The sequence below is a fragment of the Agelaius tricolor genome, unplaced genomic scaffold, assembly GCF_023055355.1.
Source record: "Agelaius tricolor isolate 1412-34295 unplaced genomic scaffold, bAgeTri1.0.p SCAF_123, whole genome shotgun sequence".
NCBI classification, from domain to species: Eukaryota; Metazoa; Chordata; class Aves; order Passeriformes; family Icteridae; genus Agelaius; species Agelaius tricolor.
The window spans coordinates 102,514-126,409 of NW_027269383.1; the positions used below are offsets into that span (position 1 = coordinate 102,514).

The 23,896-nt window shown below is 44.9% G+C and overlaps 1 protein-coding gene across 1 annotated transcript in view; it reads left to right on the plus strand.

Annotated features, from left to right (window-relative positions):
* Positions 1–23,896, plus strand: part of LOC139586547 (tyrosine-protein kinase receptor UFO-like) — an 88,105-nt gene that overhangs the window by 42,890 nt on the left and 21,319 nt on the right. The window contains exons 8-17 of the mRNA XM_071420055.1: positions 1,218–1,309; positions 3,036–3,174; positions 3,256–3,531; positions 5,041–5,070; positions 7,108–7,234; positions 8,061–8,131; positions 9,972–10,067; positions 11,014–11,091; positions 11,190–11,282; positions 15,271–15,401. Coding sequence (XP_071276156.1) covers positions 1,218–1,309; positions 3,036–3,174; positions 3,256–3,531; positions 5,041–5,070; positions 7,108–7,234; positions 8,061–8,131; positions 9,972–10,067; positions 11,014–11,091; positions 11,190–11,282; positions 15,271–15,401 — 1,133 coding nt within the window. The remainder of the gene's footprint in view (positions 1–1,217; positions 1,310–3,035; positions 3,175–3,255; positions 3,532–5,040; positions 5,071–7,107; positions 7,235–8,060; positions 8,132–9,971; positions 10,068–11,013; positions 11,092–11,189; positions 11,283–15,270; positions 15,402–23,896) is intronic.

A 23,896-nucleotide genomic window follows, 5' to 3' on the forward strand; every position in this document is an offset into this window, starting at 1 on the left:
AGCCCCAAAATCCCCCAAATTCACCCCAAAATTCACCCCAAAATCCCTACGGGAGCCCCGGGCAGCCCGAGGTGAGAGAGCCCCAAAATCCCCAAAATTCAGCCCAAAAAATCCCAAAATTTTTTTTCCACAACCCAAATCCAAAACCAGCCCCCAAAAACCCCAAAAATCCGAAATTCAGCCCAAAAACCCAGAAATTCAGCCCAAAAAATCCGAAATTCAGCCCAAAAATTCACCCCAAAAATCCCTACGGGAGCCCCGGGCAGCCCGAGGTGAGAGAGCCCCAAAATCCCCAAATTCAGCCCAAAAAACCCCAAAATTCAGCCCCCAAAAACCCCCATAATTAAGCCCAAAAACCCCCATAATTCAACCCAAAAAAACCCGAAATTCAGCCCAAAAAATCCCGAAATTCAGCCCAAAAAACCCCAAAATTCAGCCCAAAAAACCCCAAAATTCAGCCCCAAAATCCCCAAATTCACCCCAAAAAAGACCGGAAATTCAGCCCAAAAAACCCCAAAATTCAGCCCAAAAATCCCCAAATTTCAACCCAAAAACCCCGAAATTCAGCCCAAAAACTCCCTAAATTCACCCCAAAAAAGACCGAAATTCAGCCCAAAAAATCCCGAAATTCAGTCCCAAAAACCCCAAAATTCACCCCAAAAATTCACCCCAAAAATCCCTACGGGACCCCCGGGCAGCCCGAGGTGAGAGAGCCCCAAAAATTCCCGAAATTCACCCCCAAAAATCCCCAAAATTCAGCCCAAAAAATCCCGAAATTCAGCCCCAAAACCCCAAAATTCAGCCCCCCAAAATCCCCAAAATTCAGCCCAAAAAATCCCCGAAATTCAGCTCCAAAATCCCCAAAATTCAGCCCCAAAACCCCGAAATTCAGCCAAAAAATCCCGAAATTCAGCCCCCAAAAATCCCGAAATTCAACCCAAAAATCCCAGAAATTCAGCCTCAAAAACCCCCAAATTCAGCCCCAAAAACCCCGAAATTCACCCCAAAAAATCCCCAAAATTCACCCCAAAAATTCACCCCAAAAATCCCTACGGGACCCCCGGGCAGCCCGAGGTGAGAGCGCCCCAAAAAACCCGAAATTCGGCCCAAAAATCCTGAAATTCACCCCAAAAATCCCAAAATTCAGCCCAAAAAAAAACCCCGAAATTCAGCCCAAAAACCCCTGAAATTCAGCCCCCAAAATCCCCAAAATTCAGCCCAAAAATCCCCAAAATTCAGCCCAAAATATCCAAAATTCACCCCAAAAATTCAGCCCAAAAATCCCTACGGGACCCCCGGGCAGCCCGAGGTGAGAGAGCCCCAAAAACCCCAAAATTCAGCCCAAAAAAAACCCCAAAACCAGCCCAAAAAAACCCCAAAATTCAGCCCAAAAACCCCAAAATTCAGCCCCCAAACCCCCCAAAAATCCCCCAAAATCCCCCAAAACCCCCTCCAAAAATACCCCAAAAATCCCCCAAAATATCCCCCCAAAAATCTCCCAAAACCCCCCCAAAATCCCCCCAAATTCCCCTAAACTCCCCCCAAATCCTCCTCACTTCCCTCCAAAACCCCCTCCCAAAATCCCCCCAAAAATCCCCAATCCCCAAATCCCCAATCTCCCTAAAATCCCCCCAAAATCCCTCAAAATCCCCCCAAAATCCCCTAAAATCCCCCAAAACCCCAAAAATCCCCCAAAATCCCCCCAAATTCCCCTAAAATTTCCCCAAATCCTCCCCACATCCCTCCAAAAATCCCTCAAAATTTCCCCCCAAAATCCCCCAAATTCCCCCCAAAATCCCCCAAAATCCCCCAAAACCCTCCCAAACCCCCCCAAATCCCCCCCAAGTCCCCCAAAATTCCCCCAACCCCCCCCAAATCCCCCAAAACTCCCTCAAAATTTCCCCCAAATCTCCCATATCCTCCCTGAAATCCCCCAAAATTCCCCCAAAACCCCAAAAATCCCCCCAAATCCTCCCCACATCCCTCCACAACCCCCTCCCAGCATCCCCCAAAATCCCCCAAAATGCCCCCAAATCCCCCAAACCCCCCCAAAATCCCCCTAAAATCCCCCAAAACCCCCCCAAATATCCCCCCAAAATCCCAAAAATACCCCCAAAAATCCCTCAAAATTTCCCCCAAATCCCCCCAAAACCCCCCCAAAACCTCCCCAAATCCCCCAAAATCCCCTAAAATCTCCCCAAACCCCCCAAATCCCCCTAAAATCCTCAAAATTTCCCCAAAATCCCCCCAAATCTCCCATATCCTCCCTGAAATCCCCCAAAATCCCCAAAACTCCCCCCAAATCCCCCCAAACCCCCAAAATCCCCCCAAAAATCCCTCAAAATCCCCCCAAATCCTCCCTAAAATTCCCTCCAAAAATCCCCCTAAAATCCCTCAAAATCCCCCCAAAATCCCCCAAACCCCCCAAAATCCCCCAAAAAATTCCCCAAATCCTCCTCACTTCCCTCCAAAACCCCCTCAAAAATCCCCCAAATGCCCCCAAAATCCCCCCTAAAATTCCCCTAAAATTCCCCTAAAATCCCCCAAAATCCCCCAAAATCCCCCCAAACCTCCCCATATCCTCCCTGAAACCCCCCAAAACCCCCTCCAAAAATCCCCCTAAAATCCCCCCCAAACCCCCCCAAAAACCCCCAAAATCCCCCCAAAATCCCCAAATCCCCCAAAACCCCCCCAAAATCCCCCTAAAAATCCCAAAAATACCCCCAAAAATCCCTCAAAATTTTCCCCAAACCCCCCCAAAATCCCCTAAAATCCCCCCAAAACCCCCCCAAATCCCCCAAAAATCCCTCAAAATTTCCCCCAAAATCCCCCAAAATCCCTCAAAATTTCCTCCTAAATCCCCCCATATCCTCCCTGAAATCCCCCAAAAATCCTCCAAAATCCCCAAAATCCCCCAAAACCCCCCCTAAAATCCCCCTAAATCCCCCCAAAACCCCCCCAAATCCCCAAAAATCCCCCCAAACCCCCAAAATCCCCAAAATTCCCCAAATTCTCCCCAAATTTCCCCGTTTCAGGTGGTTCTGGACGTGGGCCCGGCCCTGGAGGCGCTGCTGGATTTGGGCTCCCTGGGCCCCAACCTCACCCTGGGGGTGGCCCCGTACACGGGGGGGGGGGACGGGCCCTGGAGCCCCCCCCTGGTGCTGCCGCCGCCCCGTGAGTGACCCAAAATCCCCCAAAATTCACCCCAAAATCGCCCCGAATTCACCCGATCCCAAAACCCCAAAAAACCCTAAAAAATCCCCCCAAAAAAATGCAAAAAAAGCCAAAATTCTGCACCCCAAAACCCCCAAATTCACCCCAAATTCACCCCCGTCCCAAAAACCCCAAAAAACCCCAAGAAACCCAAAAATCCCCCAAAATCCCCCAAATTCACCCCAAAATCGTCCCCGTGCCAAAAACCCCAAAAAGCACCAAAAATCCCGAAAAAAGTGCAAAAAATCCAAAAAAATCCCAAAATTCTGCTCCCCAAAGCCCCCCAAAATCTCCTCCCCCTGGTGCTGCCGCCGCCCCGTGAGTGACCCAAAATCCCCAAAATTCACCCCAAAATCGCCCCCGTATCAAAAACCCCAAAAAACCCCAAAAAAACCCCCAAAAATGCAAAAAATCCAAAAAAAAACCGCAAAGAAACCCAAAATTCTGCACCCCAAAACCCCCAAAAAACCCTCCCAAAAAAGCCAAAAAACCCCAAAAATCCCCAAAAAATCCCCAAAATTCTGCACCCCAAAAACCCCAAATTCACCCCAAATTCGCCCCCGTCCCAAAAACCCCAAAAAAACCCCAAAAAAATCCAAAATTCTGCACCCCAAAAAAGCCCCAAATTCACCCCAAACCCAAAACCCCCACACGTCCTGAGCCCCCAATGTCCCCAATGATGTCCCCAATGTCCCCAATGTCCCCAATGTCCCCAATGTCCCCCCAATGTCCCCCCATTGTCCCCCCATTGTCCCCAATATCCCCTCAATGTCCCCAATGTCCCCAATGTCCCCCATTGTCCCCAATGTCCCCCAATGTCCCCCCAATGTGTCCCCAATGTGTCCCCAATGTCCCCGCAATGTCCCCCCATTGTCCCCAACCCCCCCCATTGTCCCCATTGTCCCAATGTCCCCTCAGTGTCCCCAATGTCCCCATTGTCCCCAATGCCCCCAATGTCCCCAATGTCCCCTTGGTGTCCCCAATGCCCCCAATGTCCCCTCAATGTCCCCAATGATGTCCCCAATTTCCCCCCAATGTCCCCCCAATGTCCCCCCATTGTCCCCAATGTCCCCAATGTCCCCATTGTCCCCAACCCCCCCATTGTCCCCATTGTCCCCAATGTCCCCTCAATGTCCCCAATGATGTCCCCAATGTCCCCTCAATGTCCCCCCAATGTCCCCAATGTCCCCAATGTCCCCAATGTCCCCTTGGTGTCCCCAATGCCCCCAATGTCCCCTCAATGTCCCCAATGATGTCCCCAATGTCCCCCCAATGTCCCCAATGTCCCCATTGTCCCCAATCCCCCCTCAATGTCCCCCATTGTCCCCCCATTGTCCCCAATATCCCCTCAATGTCCCCAATGTCCCCAATGTCCCCCCATTGTCCCCAATGTCCCCCCAATGTCCCCCCAATGCCCCCAATGTCCCCTCAATGTCCCCAATGATGTCCCCAATGTCCCCCCAGTGTCCCCTTGGTGTCCCCATTGTCCCCAATTCCCCCCATTGTCCCCAATGTCCCCAATGTCCCCCAATGTCCCCCAATGTCCCCCCAATCCCCCAACTGTCCCCAATCCCCCGATGTCCCCCCAGTGTCCCCAATGTCCCCTTGGTGTCCCCAATGTCCCCCCAGTGTCCCCCCAGTGTCCCCCAGTGTCCCCATTGTCCCCCCAATGTCCCCAATGTCCCCTCGGTGTCCCCAATGTCCCCCCAATGTCCCCAATGCCCCCAGTGTCCCCAATGTCCCCAATATCCCCCCAATGTCCCCCCATTGTCCCCCAATGTCCCCATTGTCCCCATTGTCCCCAATGTCCCCTCGGTGTCCCCACAGCTGCCGAGGCCCCGCTGGAGACTCAGCTGGGTGAGGAGGAGGAGGAGGAGGGAGGAAGGTGCTGGGGGGGGGGAGGGGGATGAGGTGATGATGAAGATGAGGGTGAGGATGATGATGATGATGGGTGGGAGGGGATGGAGGGGATGAAGACGATGATGGGTGGGAGGGGATGAAGATGATGATGGTGGGATGGATGGAGGGGATGAAGATGATGATGATGATGATGATGGGATGGGGTAAGATGATGACAATGGGATGACGATGATGGGATGAAGATGACAATGACAATGACGATGATGGGATGAAGATGACAATGACAATGACGATGATGATGACGGGATGAAGATGACAATGATGGTGGGATGAAGATGACAATGACGATGATGATGATGGCAGTGATGACAATGATGATGATGGGATGAAGATGACAGTGGTGGGATGAAGATGACGATGACGATGACGATGGGATGAAGATGACAATGACAATGACGACGATGATGATGATGATGGGGTGAAGATGACGATGACAGTGGCAATGACGATGACAATGATGACGATGGGATGAAGATGACGATTCCGATGACGATGACGATGACAGTGATGACAATGACGATGATGATGGTGATGATGATGGGGTGAAGATGACGATGAATGACGATGACAATGTTGACAATGACGATGATGGGATGAAGATGACGATGACAACGACGATGACAACAACGATGACGATGGTGGGAGGACAATGATGACAATGACAATGACGATGATGACGATGACGATGACAATGACAATGACAATGACGGGATGAAGATGACGATGATGATGACAATGACAATGACGGGATGAAGATGATGATGATGATGACAATGACAATGACGGGATGAAGATGACGACGATGACGATGACAGTGATGACAATGATGATGATGACGATGACAATGATGATGACGATGGTGGTGATGACAATGATGATGATGGGATGAAGATGACAATGACAATGACAATAATGATGACGGGATGAAGATGATGATGACGATGACGATGACGATGATGGGATGAAGATGATGATGACGATGACAATGATGACAATGACGATGATGGGATGAAGATGATGATGACGATGACGATGACGGGATGAAGATGACAATGATGATGATGACAATGACGATGACGGGATGAAGATGATGATGACGATGACGATGACGATGATGGGATGAAGATGATGATGACGATGACAATGACGGGATGATGATGATGATGACGATGACGATGATGACAATGACGATGATGGATGAAGATGATGATGACGATGACAATGACAATGACGGGATGAAGATGAAGATGATGATGACGATGACGATGACGGGATGAAGATGACAATGATGATGATGACAATGACGATGACGATGCTGATGACAATGACAATGATGACGATGACAATGACAATGATGGGATGACAATGACGATGACGATGATGACGATGACAATGACAATGACGGGATGAAGATGACGATGACAATGACAATGACGATGATGACAATGACGATGATGACAATGACAATGACAATCATGGGATGACAATGACGATGACAATGACAATGATGATGATGATGATGACGATGACGATGATGGGATGAAGATGACGATGACGATGACGGGATGACAATGACAATCATGGGATGACAATGACGATGACAATGACAATGATGATGATGGGATGAAGATGACAATGACAATGACAATGATGACGATGACAATGATGACGATGACAATGACAATGACAGGATGAAGATGATGATGACAATGACAATGACGATGATGACGATGACAATGACGATGACGATGACAATGACAATGACAATGATGATGATGATGATGATGATGACGATGGTGGGATGAAGATGACAATGACGACAATGGGATGACGATGACGATGACGATGACGATGACGATGCTGATGACAATGATGACGATGACAATGACAATGACGGGATGATGATGATGACAATGACAATGATGATGATGATGATGATGATGAAGACGATGACACCGCTGTCCCGTCCCTCAGTGCGTCCCCCGGCCGTGCCCGGCCCCTGGTGGCCGCTGCTGGTGGCGCTGGTGGCCCTGGGGACGCTGGCCCTGCTGGCCCTGGCGGCGCTGGCGGCGCGGAGACGCCACAAGGAGACGCGCTACGGGTGAGGGGACAGCAAGGACACCTGGGGGGGGCACCTGGGGGTGGCACCTGAGTGTGGCACCTGTGTCACCTGAGTGTCACCTCAGTGTCACCTGTGTGTGTCACCTGTGTGTGTCACCTGTGTGTGTCACCCATGTGGCACCTGTGTGTCACCTGTGTCAGTTCTGTGTCAGTTCTGTGTCACCTGAGTGTGGCACCTGTGTGTCACCTGTGTCACCTGTGTGGCACCTCCTGTCACTTGTGTCTCACCTGTGTGTGTCACCTGTGTGTCACCTGTGTGTGACCTCAGTGTCACCTACCTGTGTGTGACCTCAGTGTCACCCGTGTGTCACCTGTGTGTGGCACCTGTGTCCCCTCTGTGTCCCCTCTGTGTCCCTGCTGTCCCCATGCTGTCCCCAAGGTGTCCCATGTCCCCTCTGTGTCCCCACGGTGTCCCCACGGTGTCCCCGCCATCCCTAAGATGTCCCCACGGTGTCCCCAAAATGTCCCTGCTGTCCCCTCTCTGTCCCCTCTCTGTCCCCTCTCTGTCCCCTCGATGTCCCCTCGTCCCCACTGTGTCCCTGCTGTCCTCTCTGTGTCCCCCACAGTGTCCCCTCTGTGTCCCTGCCATCCCCACGCTGTCCCCTCAGTGTCCCCTCAATGTCCCCTCAGTGTCCCCTCTCTGTCCCCTCGCTGTCCCCTCTCTGTCCCCACGCTGTCCCCTCTGTGTCCCCTCTGTGTCCCCTCGCTGTCCCCTCTCTGTCCCCTCACTGTCCCCTCTCTGTCCCCACGCTGTCCCCACGCTGTCCCCTCGCTGTCCCCTCAGTGTCCCCTCTCTGTGTCCCCAGGGCTGCCTTTGTCCCCGCCGTTCGTTTCCGCGCCCGCAGCTCCTACGGCCGACGCTCGGCCCAGGCCACGCGTGAGTGACCCCGGGGGTCCCCAAATGTCCCCAGATGTCCCCAAATGTCCCCAAACGCCCCCGGTGTCACCGACGTCACCAACGGCACCTGTGCCACGCGTGCCCTCAGTGTCCCCAATGTCCCCAGTGCCCCTGATGTCCCAAATGTCCCCAATGTCCCCAACATCCCAAACATCCCTGATGATGTCCCCATGATGTCCTCAATGTCTCCAACGTCCCCAATGTCCCCCCATTGCCCCCAATGTCCCCGTGATGCCCCCAATGTCCCCTCAATGTGCCCCCATTGTCCCCGATGTCCCCATGATGTCCCCGATGTCCCCCCAACATCCCCAATGTCCCCATTGCCCCCAAAGTCCCCAATCCCCTTAATGTCCCCAATGTCCCCATGATGTCCCTGACGTCCCCAATGTCCCCAATCCCCCCAGCGTCCCCATGATGTCTTCAATGTCCCCAGTGTCCCCCAATGTCCCCCCAATGTCCCTAAATGCCCCCAAAGTCCCCAATCCCTGATGATGTCCCCATGATGTCCCCAATCCCCCCAATGTCCCCCCAATGTCCCAAATCCCCCCAATCCCTGATGATGTCCCCAAACATCCCCAATGTCCCCAATGCCCCCATGATGTCCCCAATCCCCCAATGTCCCCAGTGATGTCTCCCAACATCCCCAATCCCCAAAATGTCCTCCCAGTGTCCCCAATGTCCCCATGATGTCCCCATGATGTCCTCAATGTCCCCAACATCCCAAACGTCCCCGATGTCCCCAATGATGTCCCCAATGACCCCATGATGTCCCCAATGCCCTCAATGTCCCCATGATGTCCCCAATCCCCCCAATGTCCTCCCAATCTCCCCAATCCCTGATGATGTCCCCAACATCCCAAACATCCCCAATGTCCCCCAAATGCCCCCAAAGTCCCCAATGTCCCCTCAATGTCCCCAACGTCCCCAACATCCCCAATGCCCCCGTGATGCCCCAAATGCCCCCAATGTCCCCATTGTCCCCAATGTCCCTGCTGTCCCATGATGTCCCCATGATGTCCCCATGATGTCCCCATTGTCCCCCTGCTGTCCCCAGTGTCCCCAATGTCCCTGCTGTCCCCATGATGTCTCCATGATGTCCCCAACATCCCCAATCCCCTCAATGTCCCCAATGTCCCCATGATGTCCCCGATGTCCCCATGATGTCCCCAGTCCCTGATGATGTCCCCAATGTCTCCAATGTCCCAAATCCCCCCAATGCCCCCGTGATGCCCCAAATGCCCCCGATCCCCCAAATGTCCCCATTGTCCCCAATGTCCCCATGATGTCCCCATGATGTCCCCAATGTCCCCATTGTCCCCAATGCCCCCATGATGTCCCCCCATTGTCCCCATGATGTCCCCATGATGTCCCCATTGATGCCCCCATGATGTCCCCAATGTCCCCCCATTGTCCCCATGATGTCCCCGATGTCCCCAATGTCCCCATTGTCCCCAATGTCCCCCCGCTGTCCCCAGTGTCCCCAATGTCCCTGCTCTCCCCATTGATGTCCCCATGATGTCCCCAAAGTCCCCAATCTCCCCAATGTCCCCATGATGTCCCCATGATGTCCCCAACATCCCTAACATCCCCAAAGTCCCCAATCCCCCCCATGATGTCCCCAATGTCCCCCCGTCTGTCCCCAGTGTCCCCAATGTCCCTGCTCTCCCCATTGATGTCCCCATGATGTCCCCAAAGTCCCCAATCTCCCCAATGTCCCCAATGTCCCCTCAATGTCCCCATGATGTCCCCAACATCCCTAACATCCCCAAAGTCCCCAATCCCCCCCATGATGTCCCCCCAATGTCCCCAATGTCCCCAGTGAACCGCCTGGGCATCAGCCCCGAGCTGAAGGAGCAGCTCCGGGATGTGCTGGTGGAGCGGCACCGGGTGGCGCTGGGCAAGACCCTGGGACAGGGTGCGTACAAAAATACCCAAAATCGCCCGAAATCACCCCAAAAACACCTGAAATCAACCCAAAACCACCCGAAATCACCCAAAATTACCCCAAAACCACCTGAAATCAACCCAAAATCAGCCAAAATCAGCCCGAAATGACCTGAAATCACCCCAAAATTACCCCAAAAACACCTGAAATCAACCCAAATCAGCCAAAAATCAGCCCAAAATCACCCCAAAAACACCTGAAATCAACCCAAAATCAGCCAAAATCAGCCCGAAATTACCCCAAAACCACCTGAAATCAGCCCAAAATCAGCCTGAAATCATCTGAAATCAGCCAAAATCAGCTCAAAATCACCTCAAAAATCACCCGAAATCACCCCAAAATCACCCTTAAATCAACCCGAAATCAGCCCAAATCACCATAAAATCACCCGAAATCAGCCCAAAATCACCCCAAAATCATCTGAAATCAGCCAAGATCAACTAAAATCAGCCCAAATCACCCCAAAATCAGCCCAAAACCAGCCCAAAATCATCTGAATTCAGCCAAAATCACCCCAAAATCAGCTCAAATCACCTCAAAATCATCCCGAAATCACTCCAAAATCACCCCAAAATCAGCCCAAATCACCCCAAAACCACCCCAAAATCACCTGAAATCACCCCAAAATCACCTGAACTCACCCCAAAATCACCCCAAACCACCCCAAAATCACCTGAAATCACCCAAAATCAGCCCAAACCACCCCCAAATCACCCCCAAATCAGCCCAAATCACCCAAAAATTACCTGAAATCACTCCAAAAACCACCCCAAACCACCCCAAAACCACCCCAAAATCACCCAAACTCACCCAAATCCACCCCAAATCACCCCAAAATCACCCCAAAATCACCCAAACTCACCCCAAATTGCCCCAAACCCCCCCGGGACCCCCCAAATTCCCCATTTCCCCGCAGGCGAGTTCGGCTCCGTGGTGGAGGGGACGCTGCACCAGGACTCGGGCGCGCTGCGCGTGGCCGTCAAGACCATGAAACGTGAGACCCCCAAAAAACCCCAAAATCCACCCCAAAAATAAATCCACACCCCCAAAAACCCCGGGTTGACCCCAAAAATGTCGGAATTGGCCCCAAAGTCGCCATCTGCTCGCGGGGGGAGCTGGAGGATTTCCTGAGCGAGGCCGCGTGCATGAAGGAGTTCGACCACCCCAACGTCATGAAGCTCATCGGTGAGGGAGGCCCCAAAATGGCCCAAATTCACCCCAAAAATGCCCCAAAATAACATCCCAAAAATGTCCCCAAAAGAACCCCAAAAATGGCCCAAAATCACCAAAAAAATGCCCCAAAATCACCTCCTAAATTTGCCCCCAAATCACCCAAAAAATCCCCCAAAATCACCTCCCAAAACCACCCCATAAATGCCCCAAAATCGCCCCCAAAATGCCCCAAAATCACCCCAAAATCACCCCAAAATCAACCCAAAAATGCCCCAAAATCACCTCCCAAAACCACCCCAAAATCATCCCAAAACCACCCCAAAATCACTCCCAAAATCACCCCAAAATCACTTCCAAAATGCCCCAAAGTCACCCAAAAAATGCCCCAAAATCACCCCCAAAATGCCCCAAAATCACCCCCAAAATGCCCCAAGATCACCCCCAAAACCACCCCAAAATCACCTCCCAAATTTACCCCAAAAAGCCCCAAAATCACCCCAAAAATCACCTCCCAAAATCACCTCCCAAAACCACCCCAAAATCACCCCAAAAATGCCCCAAAATCACCCCAAAACTGCCCCAAAATCACCCCAAAAATGCTCCAAAATCACCCCAAAATCACTCCCAAAATCACCCCAAAAATGCCCCAAAATCACCTCCCAAAACCACCCCAAAATCATCCCAAAACCACCCCAAAATCACCCCAAAATGCCCCAAATCATCTCCCAAATTTACCCCCAAATCACCCCCAAAATGCCCCAAAATCACCTCCCAAAACCACCCCAGAAATGCCCCAAAATCACCACCCCAAAATCTCCCCCCAAATGCCCCAAAATCACTCCCAAAATCACCCCAAAATCACTTCCAAAATGCCCCAAAGTCACCCAAAAAATGCCCCAAAATCACCCCCAAAATGCCCCAAAATCACCCCCAAAACCACCCCAAAATCACCTCCAAAAATCACCCCAAATTCACCCCAAAACCACCCCAAAATCACCTCAAAAATGCCCCCAAATCATCTCCCAAATTTACCCTTAAATCACCCCAAAAATACCCCAAAATCACTCCCAAAACCACCCAAAATCACCTCCGAAAATCACCCCAAATTCACCCCAAAACCGCCCCAAAATCACCCCCAAAATGCCCCAATATCACCCCAAAAATGGCCCAAAATCACCTCCCAAAACCACCCCAAAAATACCCCAAAATCACCCCAAAATCACTCCCAAATTTACCCCAAAATCACCCCAAAAATGCCCCCAAATCACCTCCCAAATTTACCCCAAAAAGCCCCAAAATCACCCCAAAAATCACCTCCCAAAATCACCTCCCAAAATCACCCCAAAATGCCCCAAAATCACTCCCATAACCACCCCAAAATCACCCCAAAATCAACCCAAAATCAACCCAAAAGAACCCCAAAATCACCTCCCAAAACCACCCCCAAAATGCCCCCAAATCAACCCAAAAATGCCCCAAAATCACCTCCCAAAACCACCCAAAATCACCCCAAAAATGGCCCAAAACCACCCCAAAAATACCCCAAAATCACCTCCCAAAAAGCCCCAAAATCACCCCAAAAATCACCTCCCAAAATCACCCCAAAATCACCCCAAAATGCCCCAAAATCACTCCCATAACCACCACAAAATCACCCCAAAAATGCCCCAAAATCACCCCAAAACTGCCCCAAAATCACCCCAAAAATGCCCCAAAATCACCTCCCAAATTTACCCCAAAAAGCCCCAAAATCACCCCAAAAATCACCTCCCAAAATCACCTCCCAAAATCACCCCAAAATGCCCCAAAATCACCCCAAAAATGCCCCAAAACCACCCCAAAATCACCCGAAAAATGCCCCAAAATCACCTCCCAAATTTACCCCAAATCACCCCCAAAATGCCCCAAATTACCTCACAAATTTACCCCAAAATCACCTCCCAAAATCACCCCAAAATCACCCCAAAATGCCCCAAAATCACCTCCCAAATTTACCCCAAAATCACCCCCAAAAAGCCCCAAAATCACCCCAAAAATCACCTCCCAAAATCACCCCAAAAATCACCCCAAAATCACTCCCAAAACACCACAAAATCACCCCAAAAATGCCCCAAAATCACCCCAAAACTGCCCCAAAATCACCCCAAAAATGCTCCAAAATCACCTCCCAAATTTACCCCAAAATCACCCCCAAAATGCCCCAAAATCACCTCCCAAAACCACCCCAAAAATGCCCCAAAATCACCCCAAAAATCCCCCAAAATTCTCTTTGGGGTCCCCCAAAAACTCTCAGGTCCCCCCAATTTTGGGGGTGCTCCAGGGGGTTCTGATCCCAAATTTTGGGGGGATCTGAGCCCCAATTTTTGGGAAATCCGGGTCCAAATTTTGTGGGTCCTGAACCCCAATTTTGGGGGATCTGGATCCCAATTTTGGGGAATCTGAGCCCAAATTTTTGGAGTTCTGCATCCCAGTTTTGGGCGGTTCTGCACCCCAAATTTTGGGGTTTGGAGCCCAAATTTTGGGGGTCTTGAACCCCAATTTTGGGGGATTTGTGTTCCAATTTTAGGGGCGGTTCTGAGCCCAAATTTTGGGGTTTGGAGCCCAAATTTTGGGAGTCCTGAACCCCAAAATTGGGTTCTCTGTGTCCCATTTTGGGGGGAATTTTGGTCCCAATTTTTGGTGGCTCTGGGTCCCAATTTTGGGGGTACTGAGCCCAAATTTTTGGGATCTGCACCCCAATTTTAGGGGCGGTTCTGAGCCCAAATTTTGGGGGTCCTGAACCCCAATTTTGGGGGGGTTTGTGTCCCAATTTTGGGGGGTTCTGATCCCAAATTTTGGGGGTCCTGAACCCCAATTTTAGGGGTGGTTCTGAGCCCAAATTTTGGGGTTTGGAGCCCAAATTTCGGGGGTCCGGAACCCCAAATTTGGGCTCTCTCTGTCCCATTTTGGGGGGGATTTTTGTCCCAATTTTTGGTGGCTCTGTGCCCCAATTTTGGGGGGTTCTGAGCCCAAATTATGGGGGTCCTGAACCCCAATTTTGGGGGGGATTCGTGTCCCAATTATTGGGGGGGTTCTGAGCCCCAATTTTGGGGTCTGCACCCCGATTTTAGGGGTGGTTCTGAGCCCAAATTTTGGGGTTTGGGGCCCAAATTTTCAGGGATTTGTGTCCCAATTTTTGGGGGATTCTGAGCCCAAATTTTTGGAGTTCTGCACCCCAGTTTTGGGCGGTTCTGAGCCCAAATTTTGGGGTTTGGAGCCCAAATTTCGGGGGTCACGCACCCCAAATTTGGGGGTTCTGTGTCCCATTTTTTGGGGGTTCTGAGCCCAAATTTTGGGGGTCCTGAACCCCAATTTTGGAGAGATCTGTGTCCCAATTTTGGGGGATTCTGAGCCCAAATTTTGGGGGTCCTGAACCCCAATTTTAGGGGTGGTTCTGAGCCCAAATTTTGGGGTTTGGAGCCCAAATTTTGGGGGTCCTGAACCCCAATTTTGGGGGGATTTGTGTCCCAGTTTTGGGGGGGTTCTAAGCCCAAATTTTGGGGTTCTACCCACCAAATATGGGGGATCTGAGCCCAGATTTTTGGGGGTTCTGAACCCCAATTTTGGGGGGATTTGTGTCCCAGTTTTGGGGGTTCTGAGCCCAAATTTTTGAGGGTCTGCACCCCAGTTTTGGAGGATCCATGTCCCAATTTTTGGTGGCTCTGTGCCCCAATTTTGGGGGATTTTGAACCCCAGATTTTTGCAGTTCTGCACCCCAGTTTTGGGCATTTCTGCACCCCAAATTTTGGGGTTTTGAGCCCAAATTTTGGGGGTCCTGAACCCCAATTTTGGGAGGATTTGTGCCCCAATTTTTGGGGATTCTGAGCCCAAATTTTCAGGGATTTTCGTCCCAATTTTTGCTGGCTCTGTGCCCCAATTCTGGGGGTTCCACCGCCCAATTTTGGGGCTCCCTGAGCCCAAATTTGGGGGGGCGGGGCTGTGACCGCCCCTCCCCCCCCAGGTGTGTGCCTGCAGCCCTGGGGGGGCAGCTCGGAGGGGCCCCCCCCCGCCCCCATCGTCCTCCTGCCCTTCATGGCCCACGGGGACCTGCACAGTTTCCTGCTCTGCGCCCGCCTCGGGGACCCCCCCACGGTGAGAAAAAATCCCAAATATCGCCCCAAAAATCCCCTAAAAATCCCTGTTAAAAAATCCCTAAAAATCCCCATTAAATTGCCAAAAATCCCCATGAAAAATCCCAAAAAATCCCTTTAAAATCCCACTAAAAACCCCATAAAAATCCAAAAATTACCCATAAAAATCCCATAAAAATCCCACTAAAAACCCCATAAAAATAAAAAACATCCCCATAAAAATCCCCATTAAAAACTCCCATAAAAATCCCAAAAACTCCCATAAAAATCCCACTAAAATCCCCATAAAAATCCCATCAAAATCCCACTAAAAACCCCATCAGAATCCAAAAAAATCCCCGTAAAAATCCAAAAAAATCCCCATAAAAATCCAAAAAAATCCCCATTAAAAACCCCCTAAAAATCCCATCAAAATCCCACTAAAAACCCCATAAAAATTAAAAAAAAAATCCCCATTAAAAATCCCCATAAAATCCCATTAAAATCCCCATAAACATCCCACAAAAATCCCATTAAAAAACCCCCAAATTGCCATCAAAATCCCCCTAAAAATCCCTCCAAAAATCCCAAAAAAATCCCTGTAAAAATCCCATAAAAATCCCATAAAAATCCCCATAAAAACCCAATGTAATCCCCATAAAAATCCCATAAAAATCCCACTAAAAACCCCATAAAAATCCCACTAAAAACCCCATAAAAATCCAATAAAAATCCCTGTAAAAATAAAAAAAAATCCCCATTAAAATCTCCCACAAAAATCCCATCAAAAGCCCCCGAAAATCCCAAATTTTGGGATTTTGGCCCTGTGGAGTTTCCTGCTCTGCGCCCGCCTCGGGGACCCCCCCACGGTGAGAAATGCACCCCAAAATACCAAATATCGCCCCAAAAAATCCAAAAAAATCCCCGTTAAAAAATCCCAAAAAATCGCTAAAAATCCCCATTGAATTGCCAAAAATCCCATAAAAATCCCACTAAAAACCCCATAAAAATCCAAAAATTACCCATAAAAATCCCATAAAAATCCCACTAAAAACCCCATAAAAATAAAAAACATCCCCATAAAAATCCCCATTAAAAACTCCCATAAAAATCCCAAAAACTCCCATAAAAATCCCACTAAAATCCCCATAAAAATCCCATCAAAATCCCACTAAAAACCCCATCAGAATCCAAAAAAATCCCCGTAAAAATCCAAAAAAATCCCCGTAAAAATCCAAAAAAATCCCCATTAAAAACCCCCTAAAAATCCCATCAAAATCCCACTAAAAACCCCATAAAAATTTAAAAAAAAATCCCCATAAAATCCCATTAAAATCCCCATAAACATCCCACAAAAGTCCCATTAAAAAAACCCCAAATTCCCATCAAAATCCCCCAACAAAATCCCCCTAAAAATCCCCCAAAAATCCCCATAAAAATCCCATAAAAATCCCATTAAAATCCCCATAAAAAGAAAAAAATCCCCATTAAAAACCCCCTAAAAATCCCATAAAAATCCCCATAAAAATCCCCATTGAATTGCCAAAAATCCCATCAAAATCCCACTAAAAACCCCATAAAAAATCCCATTAAAATCCCCATAAAAAGAAAAAAATCCCCATTAAAAAGTTCCTAAAAATCCCATCAAAATCCCCCAAAAAATCCCCATGAAATTGCCAAAAATCCCATCAAAATCCCACTAAAAACCCCATAAAAATCCAATAAAATCCCCATAAAAATAAAAAAAATCCCCATTAAAAAGTTCCTAAAAATCCCATAAAAATAAAAAAAAAATCCCCATTAAAAATCCCCATAAAATCCCATTAAAATCCCATTAAAATAAAAAAATCCCCATTAAAAACTCCCTAAAAATCCCCATGAAAAATCCCAAAAAACCCCATAAAAATCCCACTAAAATCCCCATAAAAATCCCAAAATATCCCACTAAAAATCCCATCAGAATCCAAAAAAAATCCCCATAAAAATCCCATAAAAATTCCCATTAAAAACTCCCTAAAAATCCCATCAAAATCCCACAAAAAACCCAATAAAAAATCCCCATAAAAATAATAAAAAATCCCTATTAAAATCTCCCACAAAAATCCCATTAAAATCCCCATGAAAATCCCCCTAAAAATCCCTGTAAAAATCCCATAAAATGCCCCCAAATGCCAAGAATAAAAAAATAAAAATCCCCCTAAAATCCCATAAAAATCCCCATAAAAATTCCATAAAATACCTCAAAAATCCTACAAAAATCCTCATAAAAATCCCATCAAAATCCCCATCAAAATCCCATAAAAATTCCCCAAAAACCCCAAATTTGGGGCCCTGTGGAGTTTCCTGCTCTGCGCCCGCCTCGGGGACCCCCCCACGGTGAGAAAATGCACCCCAAAAATCCCAAATATCCCCAAAAAAATCCAAAAAAATCCCCAGTAAAAACTTCCAAAAAATCCCATAAAAATCCCCATAAAAAATAATAAAATCCCCATTAAAACTCCCTAAAAACCCCATAAAAATCCCACTAAAAACCCCTTAAAATTTAAAAAAAATCCCCATGACAATAAAAAAAATCCCCCTTAAAAACTCCCTAAAAATGCCATGAAAATCCCACTAAAAATCCCATTAAAATCCCCATAAAAATAAAAAAATCCCACTAAAAACCCCATAAAAACTCCCCAATAGAAACTTCCTAAAAATCCCGTAAAAATCCCAAAAAATCCTCATAAAAATCCAAAAAAATCCCCATTAAAAATTCCCTAAAAATCCCCATTGAATTGCCAAAAATCCCCATGAAAAATCCCCAAAAATCCCATAAAAATCCCACTAAAAACCCCATAAAAATCCAAAAAAATCCACTTAAAAAACCCATAAAAATCCCCATTAAAAACTTCCAAAAAATCCCATAAAAATTTAAAAAAAAATCCCCATTAAAAATCCCCATAAAATCCCATTAAAATCCCCATAAAAATAAAAAAAATCCCCATTAAAAACTCCCTAAAAATCCCCATGAAAAATCCCAAAAAATCCCATCAAAATCCCACTAAAATCCCCATAAAAATCCCAAAATATCCCACTAAAAACCCCATAAAAATAAAAAAAAATCCACTTAAAAATCCCATAAAAATCCCCATTAAAAACCCCCTAAAAATCCCATCAAAATCCCACTAAAAACCCAATAAAAATCCCCATAAAAATAAAAAAAAATCCCTATTAAAAACTCCCTAAAAATCCCATAAAAATCCCCATAAAAATCCAATGCAATCCCCATAAAAATCCCATAAAAATCCCACTAAAAACCCCATAAAAATCCAATAAAAATCCCTGTAAAAATAAAAAAAATCCCCATTAAAATCTCCCACAAAAATCCCATTAAAATCCCCCGAAAATCCCAAATTTTGGGATTTTGGACCTGCACAGTTTCCTGCTATGCACCCGCCTCGGGGACCCCCCCACGGTGAGAAAATGCACCCCAAAAATCCCAAATATCGCCCCAAAATACCCTAAAAATCCCTGTTAAAAAATCCCTAAAAATCCCAAAAAAATCCCCATAAAAATCCCTAAAAATCCCCCAAAAAATCCCCATTGAATTGCCAAAAATCCCCATAAAAATCCCATTAAAAACCCCATCAGAATCCAAAAAAATCCCCGGTAAAAACTTCCAAAAAATCCCACAAAAATCCCCATAAAAATAAAAAAATCCCCATTAAAACTCCCTAAAAATCTGATAAAAATCCCACTAAAAACCCCTTAAAATTAAAAAAAAAAATCCCCATTAAAAGCTCCCTAAAAATGCCATAAAAATCCCCATAAAAATCCCACTAAAAACCCCGTAAAAATAAAAAAATCCCCATAAAAATCCCATAAAAATCCCCAGTAGAAACTTCCCTTAAAATCCCGTAAAAATCCCAAAAAATCCCCATAAAAATCCCATTAAAATCCAAATAATCCCCATAAAAATCCCATTAAACCTCCCCCCAAATTCCCATCAAAATCCCCCTAAAAATCCCATAAAAATTCCCCAAAAACCCCAAATTTGGGGCCCTGTGGAGTTTCCTGCTCTGCGCCCGCCTCGGGGACCCCCCCACGGTGAGAAAATCACCCCAAAAATCCCTAAAATCCCAAATATCCACCCAAAAAAATCCCCGTTAAAAAATCCCAAAAAATCCCCGTTAAATTGCCAAAAATCCCATCAAAATTCCATAAAAATCCCATAAAAATCCCACTAAAATCCCCATAAAAATCCAAATAAAAATCCCCATAAAAATAAAAAAAATCACCATTAAAAACTCCCTAAATATCCCCATTAAATTGCCAAAAATCCCCATTAAAACTCCCTAAAAACCCCATCAAAATCCCACTAAAAACCCCATAAAATAATTAATCAATCCCAATAAATATAAAAAAAATCCCATCAAAATCCAAAAAAATCCCATAAAAATCCCACAAAAAACCCCCATAAAAATAAAAAAAAAACCCATAAAAATCCCCATTAAAAACTCCATAAAAATCCCAAAAAATCCCATAAAAATCCCACTAAAATCCCCATAAAAATCCCATCAAAATCCCACTAAAAACCCCATCAGAATCCAAAAAAATCCCCGTAAAAATCCAAAAAAATCCCCATAAAAATCCAAAAAAATCCCCATTAAAAACCCCCTAAAAATCCCATCAAAATCCCACTAAAAACCCCATAAAAATTTAAAAAAAAATCCCCATTAAAAATCCCCATAAAATCCCATTAAAATCCCCATAAACATCCCACAAAAATCCCATTAAAAAACCCCCAAATTCCCATCAAAATCCCCCAACAAAATCCCCCTAAAAATCCCCCAAAAATCCCCATAAAAATCCCCATAAAAATCCCATAAAAACCCCATTAAAATCCCCATAAAAAGAAAAAAATCCCTATTAAAAACTCCCTAAAAATCCCATAAAAATCCCCATAAAAATCCAATGCAATCCCCATAAAAATCCCATAAAAATCCCACTAAAAACCCCATAAAAATCCAATAAAAATCCCTGTAAAAATAAAAAAAAATCCCCATTAAAATCTCCCACAAAAATCCCATTAAAATCCCCCGAAAATCCCAAATTTTGGGATTTTGGCCCTGTGGAGTTTCCTGCTCTGCGCCCGCCTCGGGGACCCCCCCACGGTGAGAAATGCACCCCAAAAATCCCAAATATCGCCCCAAAAAATCCAAAAAAAATCCCCGTTAAAAAATCCCAAAAAATCGCTAAAAATCCCCATTGAATTGCCAAAAATCCCATAAAAATCCCACTAAAAACCCCATAAAAATCCAAAAATTACCCATAAAAATCCCATAAAAATCCCACTAAAAACCCCATAAAAATAAAAAACATCCCCATAAAAATCCCCATTAAAAACTCCCATAAAAATCCCAAAAACTCCCATAAAAATCCCACTAAAATCCCCATAAAAATCCCATCAAAATCCCACTAAAAACCCCATCAGAATCCAAAAAAATCCCCATAAAAATCCAAAAAAATCCCCATTAAAAACCCCCTAAAAATCCCATCAAAATCCCACTAAAAACCCCATAAAAATTTAAAAAAAAATCCCCATTAAAAATCCCCATAAAATCCCATTAAAATCCCCATAAACATCCCACAAAAATCCCATTAAAAAACCCCCAAATTCCCATCAAAATCCCCCAAAAAAATCCCCCTAAAAATCCCCCAAAAATCCCCATAAAAATCCCCATAAAAATCCCATAAAAACCCCATTAAAATCCCCATAAAAATAAAAAAATCCCCATTATAAACCCCCTAAAAATCCCATAAAAATCCCCATAAAATCCAATGTAATCCCCATAAAAACCCCATAAAAATCCCACTAAAAACCCCATAAAAATCCAATAAAAATCCCCATAAAAATAAAAAAAATCCCCATTAAAAACTCCTTAAAAATCCCATCAAAATCCCCCGAAAATCCCAAATTTTGGGATTTTGGCCCTGTGGAGTTTCCTGCTCTGCGCCCACCTCGGGGACCCCCCCACGGTGAGAAAATGCACCCCAAAAATCCCAAATATCGCCCCAAAAATCCCCTAAAAATCCCGGTTAAAAAATCCCAAAAAATCGCTAAAAATCCCCATTAAAATCCCTAAAAATCCCCCAAAAAATCCCCATTAAATTGCCAAAAATCCCCATAAAAATCCCATTAAAAACCCCATCAGAATCCAAAAAAATCCCCGGTAAAAACTTCCAAAAAATCCCATAAAAATCCCCATAAAAATAAAAAAATCCCCATTAAAAACTCCCTAAAAATCCGATAAAAATCCCACTAAAAACCCCATAAAAATAATAAAAAAATCCCCATGAAAATAAAAAAAATCCCCATTAAAAACTCCCTAAAAATGCCATGAAAATCCCACTAAAAATCCCATTAAAATACCCATAAAAATAAAAAAAATCCCCATAAAAATCCCATAAAAATTCCCCAATAGAAATTTCCTAAAAATCCCGTAAAAATCCCAAAAAATCCCCCTAAAAATCCCAAAAAAATCCCCATAAAAATCTCCCAAAAAATCCCCATTGAATTGCCAAAAATCCCATCAAAATCCCACTAAAAACCCCATAAAAATAAAAAAAATCCCCATAAAAATCCCCATTAAAAACTCCCATAAAAATCCCAAAAAATCCCATAAAAATCCCACTAAAATCCCCATAAAAATCCCATCAAAATCCCACTAAAAACCCCATCAGAATCCAAAAAAATCCCCGTAAAAATCCAAAAAAATCCCCATAAAAATCCAAAAAAATCCCCATTAAAAACCCCCTAAAAATCCCATCAAACTCCCACTAAAAACCCCATAAAAATTAAAAAAAAAATCCCCATTAAAAATCCCCATAAAATCCCATTAAAATCCCCATAAACATCCCACAAAAATCCCATTAAAAAACCCCCAAATTCCCATCAAAATCCCCCAACAAAATCCCCCAACAAAATCCCCCTAAAAATCCCCATAAAAATCCCATAAAAATCCCATAAAAATCCCCATAAAAAGAAAAAAATCCCCATTAAAAACTCCCTAAAAATCCCATAAAAATCCCAAAAAAATCCCCATTGAATTGCCAAAAATCCCATAAAAATCCCACTAAAAACCCCATAAAAATCCAAAAAAATCCACTTAAAAATCCCATAAAAATCCCCATTAAAAACTTCCTAAAAATCCCCAAAAAAATCCCCATTAAATTGCCTAAAATCCCAATAAAATCCCACTAAAAACCCCATAAAAATCCAAAAAAATCCACTTAAAAATCCCATAAAAGTCCCCATTAAAAACTTCCTAAAAATCCCATAAAAATAAAAAAAATCCCCATTAAAAATCCCCATAAAATCCCATTAAAATCCCCATAAAAATAAAAAAAATCCCCATTAAAAACTCCCTAAAAATCCCCATGAAAAATCCCAAAAAATCCCATAAAAATCCCACTAAAATCCCCATAAAAATCCCAAAATATCCCACTAAAAATCCCATAAAAATCCCAAAAAATCCCATAAAAATCCCATAAAAATTCCCATTAAAAACTTCCTAAAAATCCCATAAAAATCCCCATTGAATCCCCAAAAATCCCATCAAAACCCCACTAAAAACCCCATAAAAATCCAAAAAAATCCACTTAAAAATCCCATAAAAATCCCCATTAAAAACTTCCTAAAAATCCCATAAAAATAAAAAAAATCCCCATAAAATCCCATAAAAATCCCCATAAAAATCCCAAAAAATCCCACTAAAAACCCCATCAGAATCCAAATAAATCCCTGTAAAAATAAAAAAAATATCCCCATTAAAAACCCCTAAAAATCCCATCAAAATCCCACTAAAAACCCCATAAAAATAATAAAAAAATCCCAATAAATATAAAAAAATCCCCATTAAAAACACCCTAAAAATCCCATAAAAATTCCATTAAAATCCCACTAAAAACCCCATGAAAGTAAAAAAATTCCCCATAAAAATCCAAAAAAAATTTCCCATTAAAAACTTTCTAAAAACCCATAAAAATTAAAAAAAAATCCCATAAAAATCCCACTAAAACCCCCATCAAAATCCCATTAAAATTCCCATAAAAATAAAAAAATCCCATTAAAAACCCCCTAAAAACCCCATCAAAATCCCACTAAAAACCCCATAAAAATAATTAAAAAATCCCAATAAATATAAAAAAATCCCCATAAAAAACTCCCTAAAAATCCCCATTGAATTGCCAAAAATCCCCATGAAAAATCCCAAAAAATCCCCATAAAAAAATCCCACTAAAATCCCAAAAAAATAAAAAAAAATCCCCAAAAAAATCCCATAAAAATCCCCATTAAAAACTTCCTAAAAATCCCATAAAAATTTTAAAAATCCCCATTAAAAATCCCACAAAAAAATGCCCTTAAAATTCCCCTTAAAAATCCCACTAAAAACCCCATAAAAATAAAAAAATCCCCATTATAACTCCCTAAAAATCCCATTAAAATCCCATTAAATTGCCAAATATCCCATA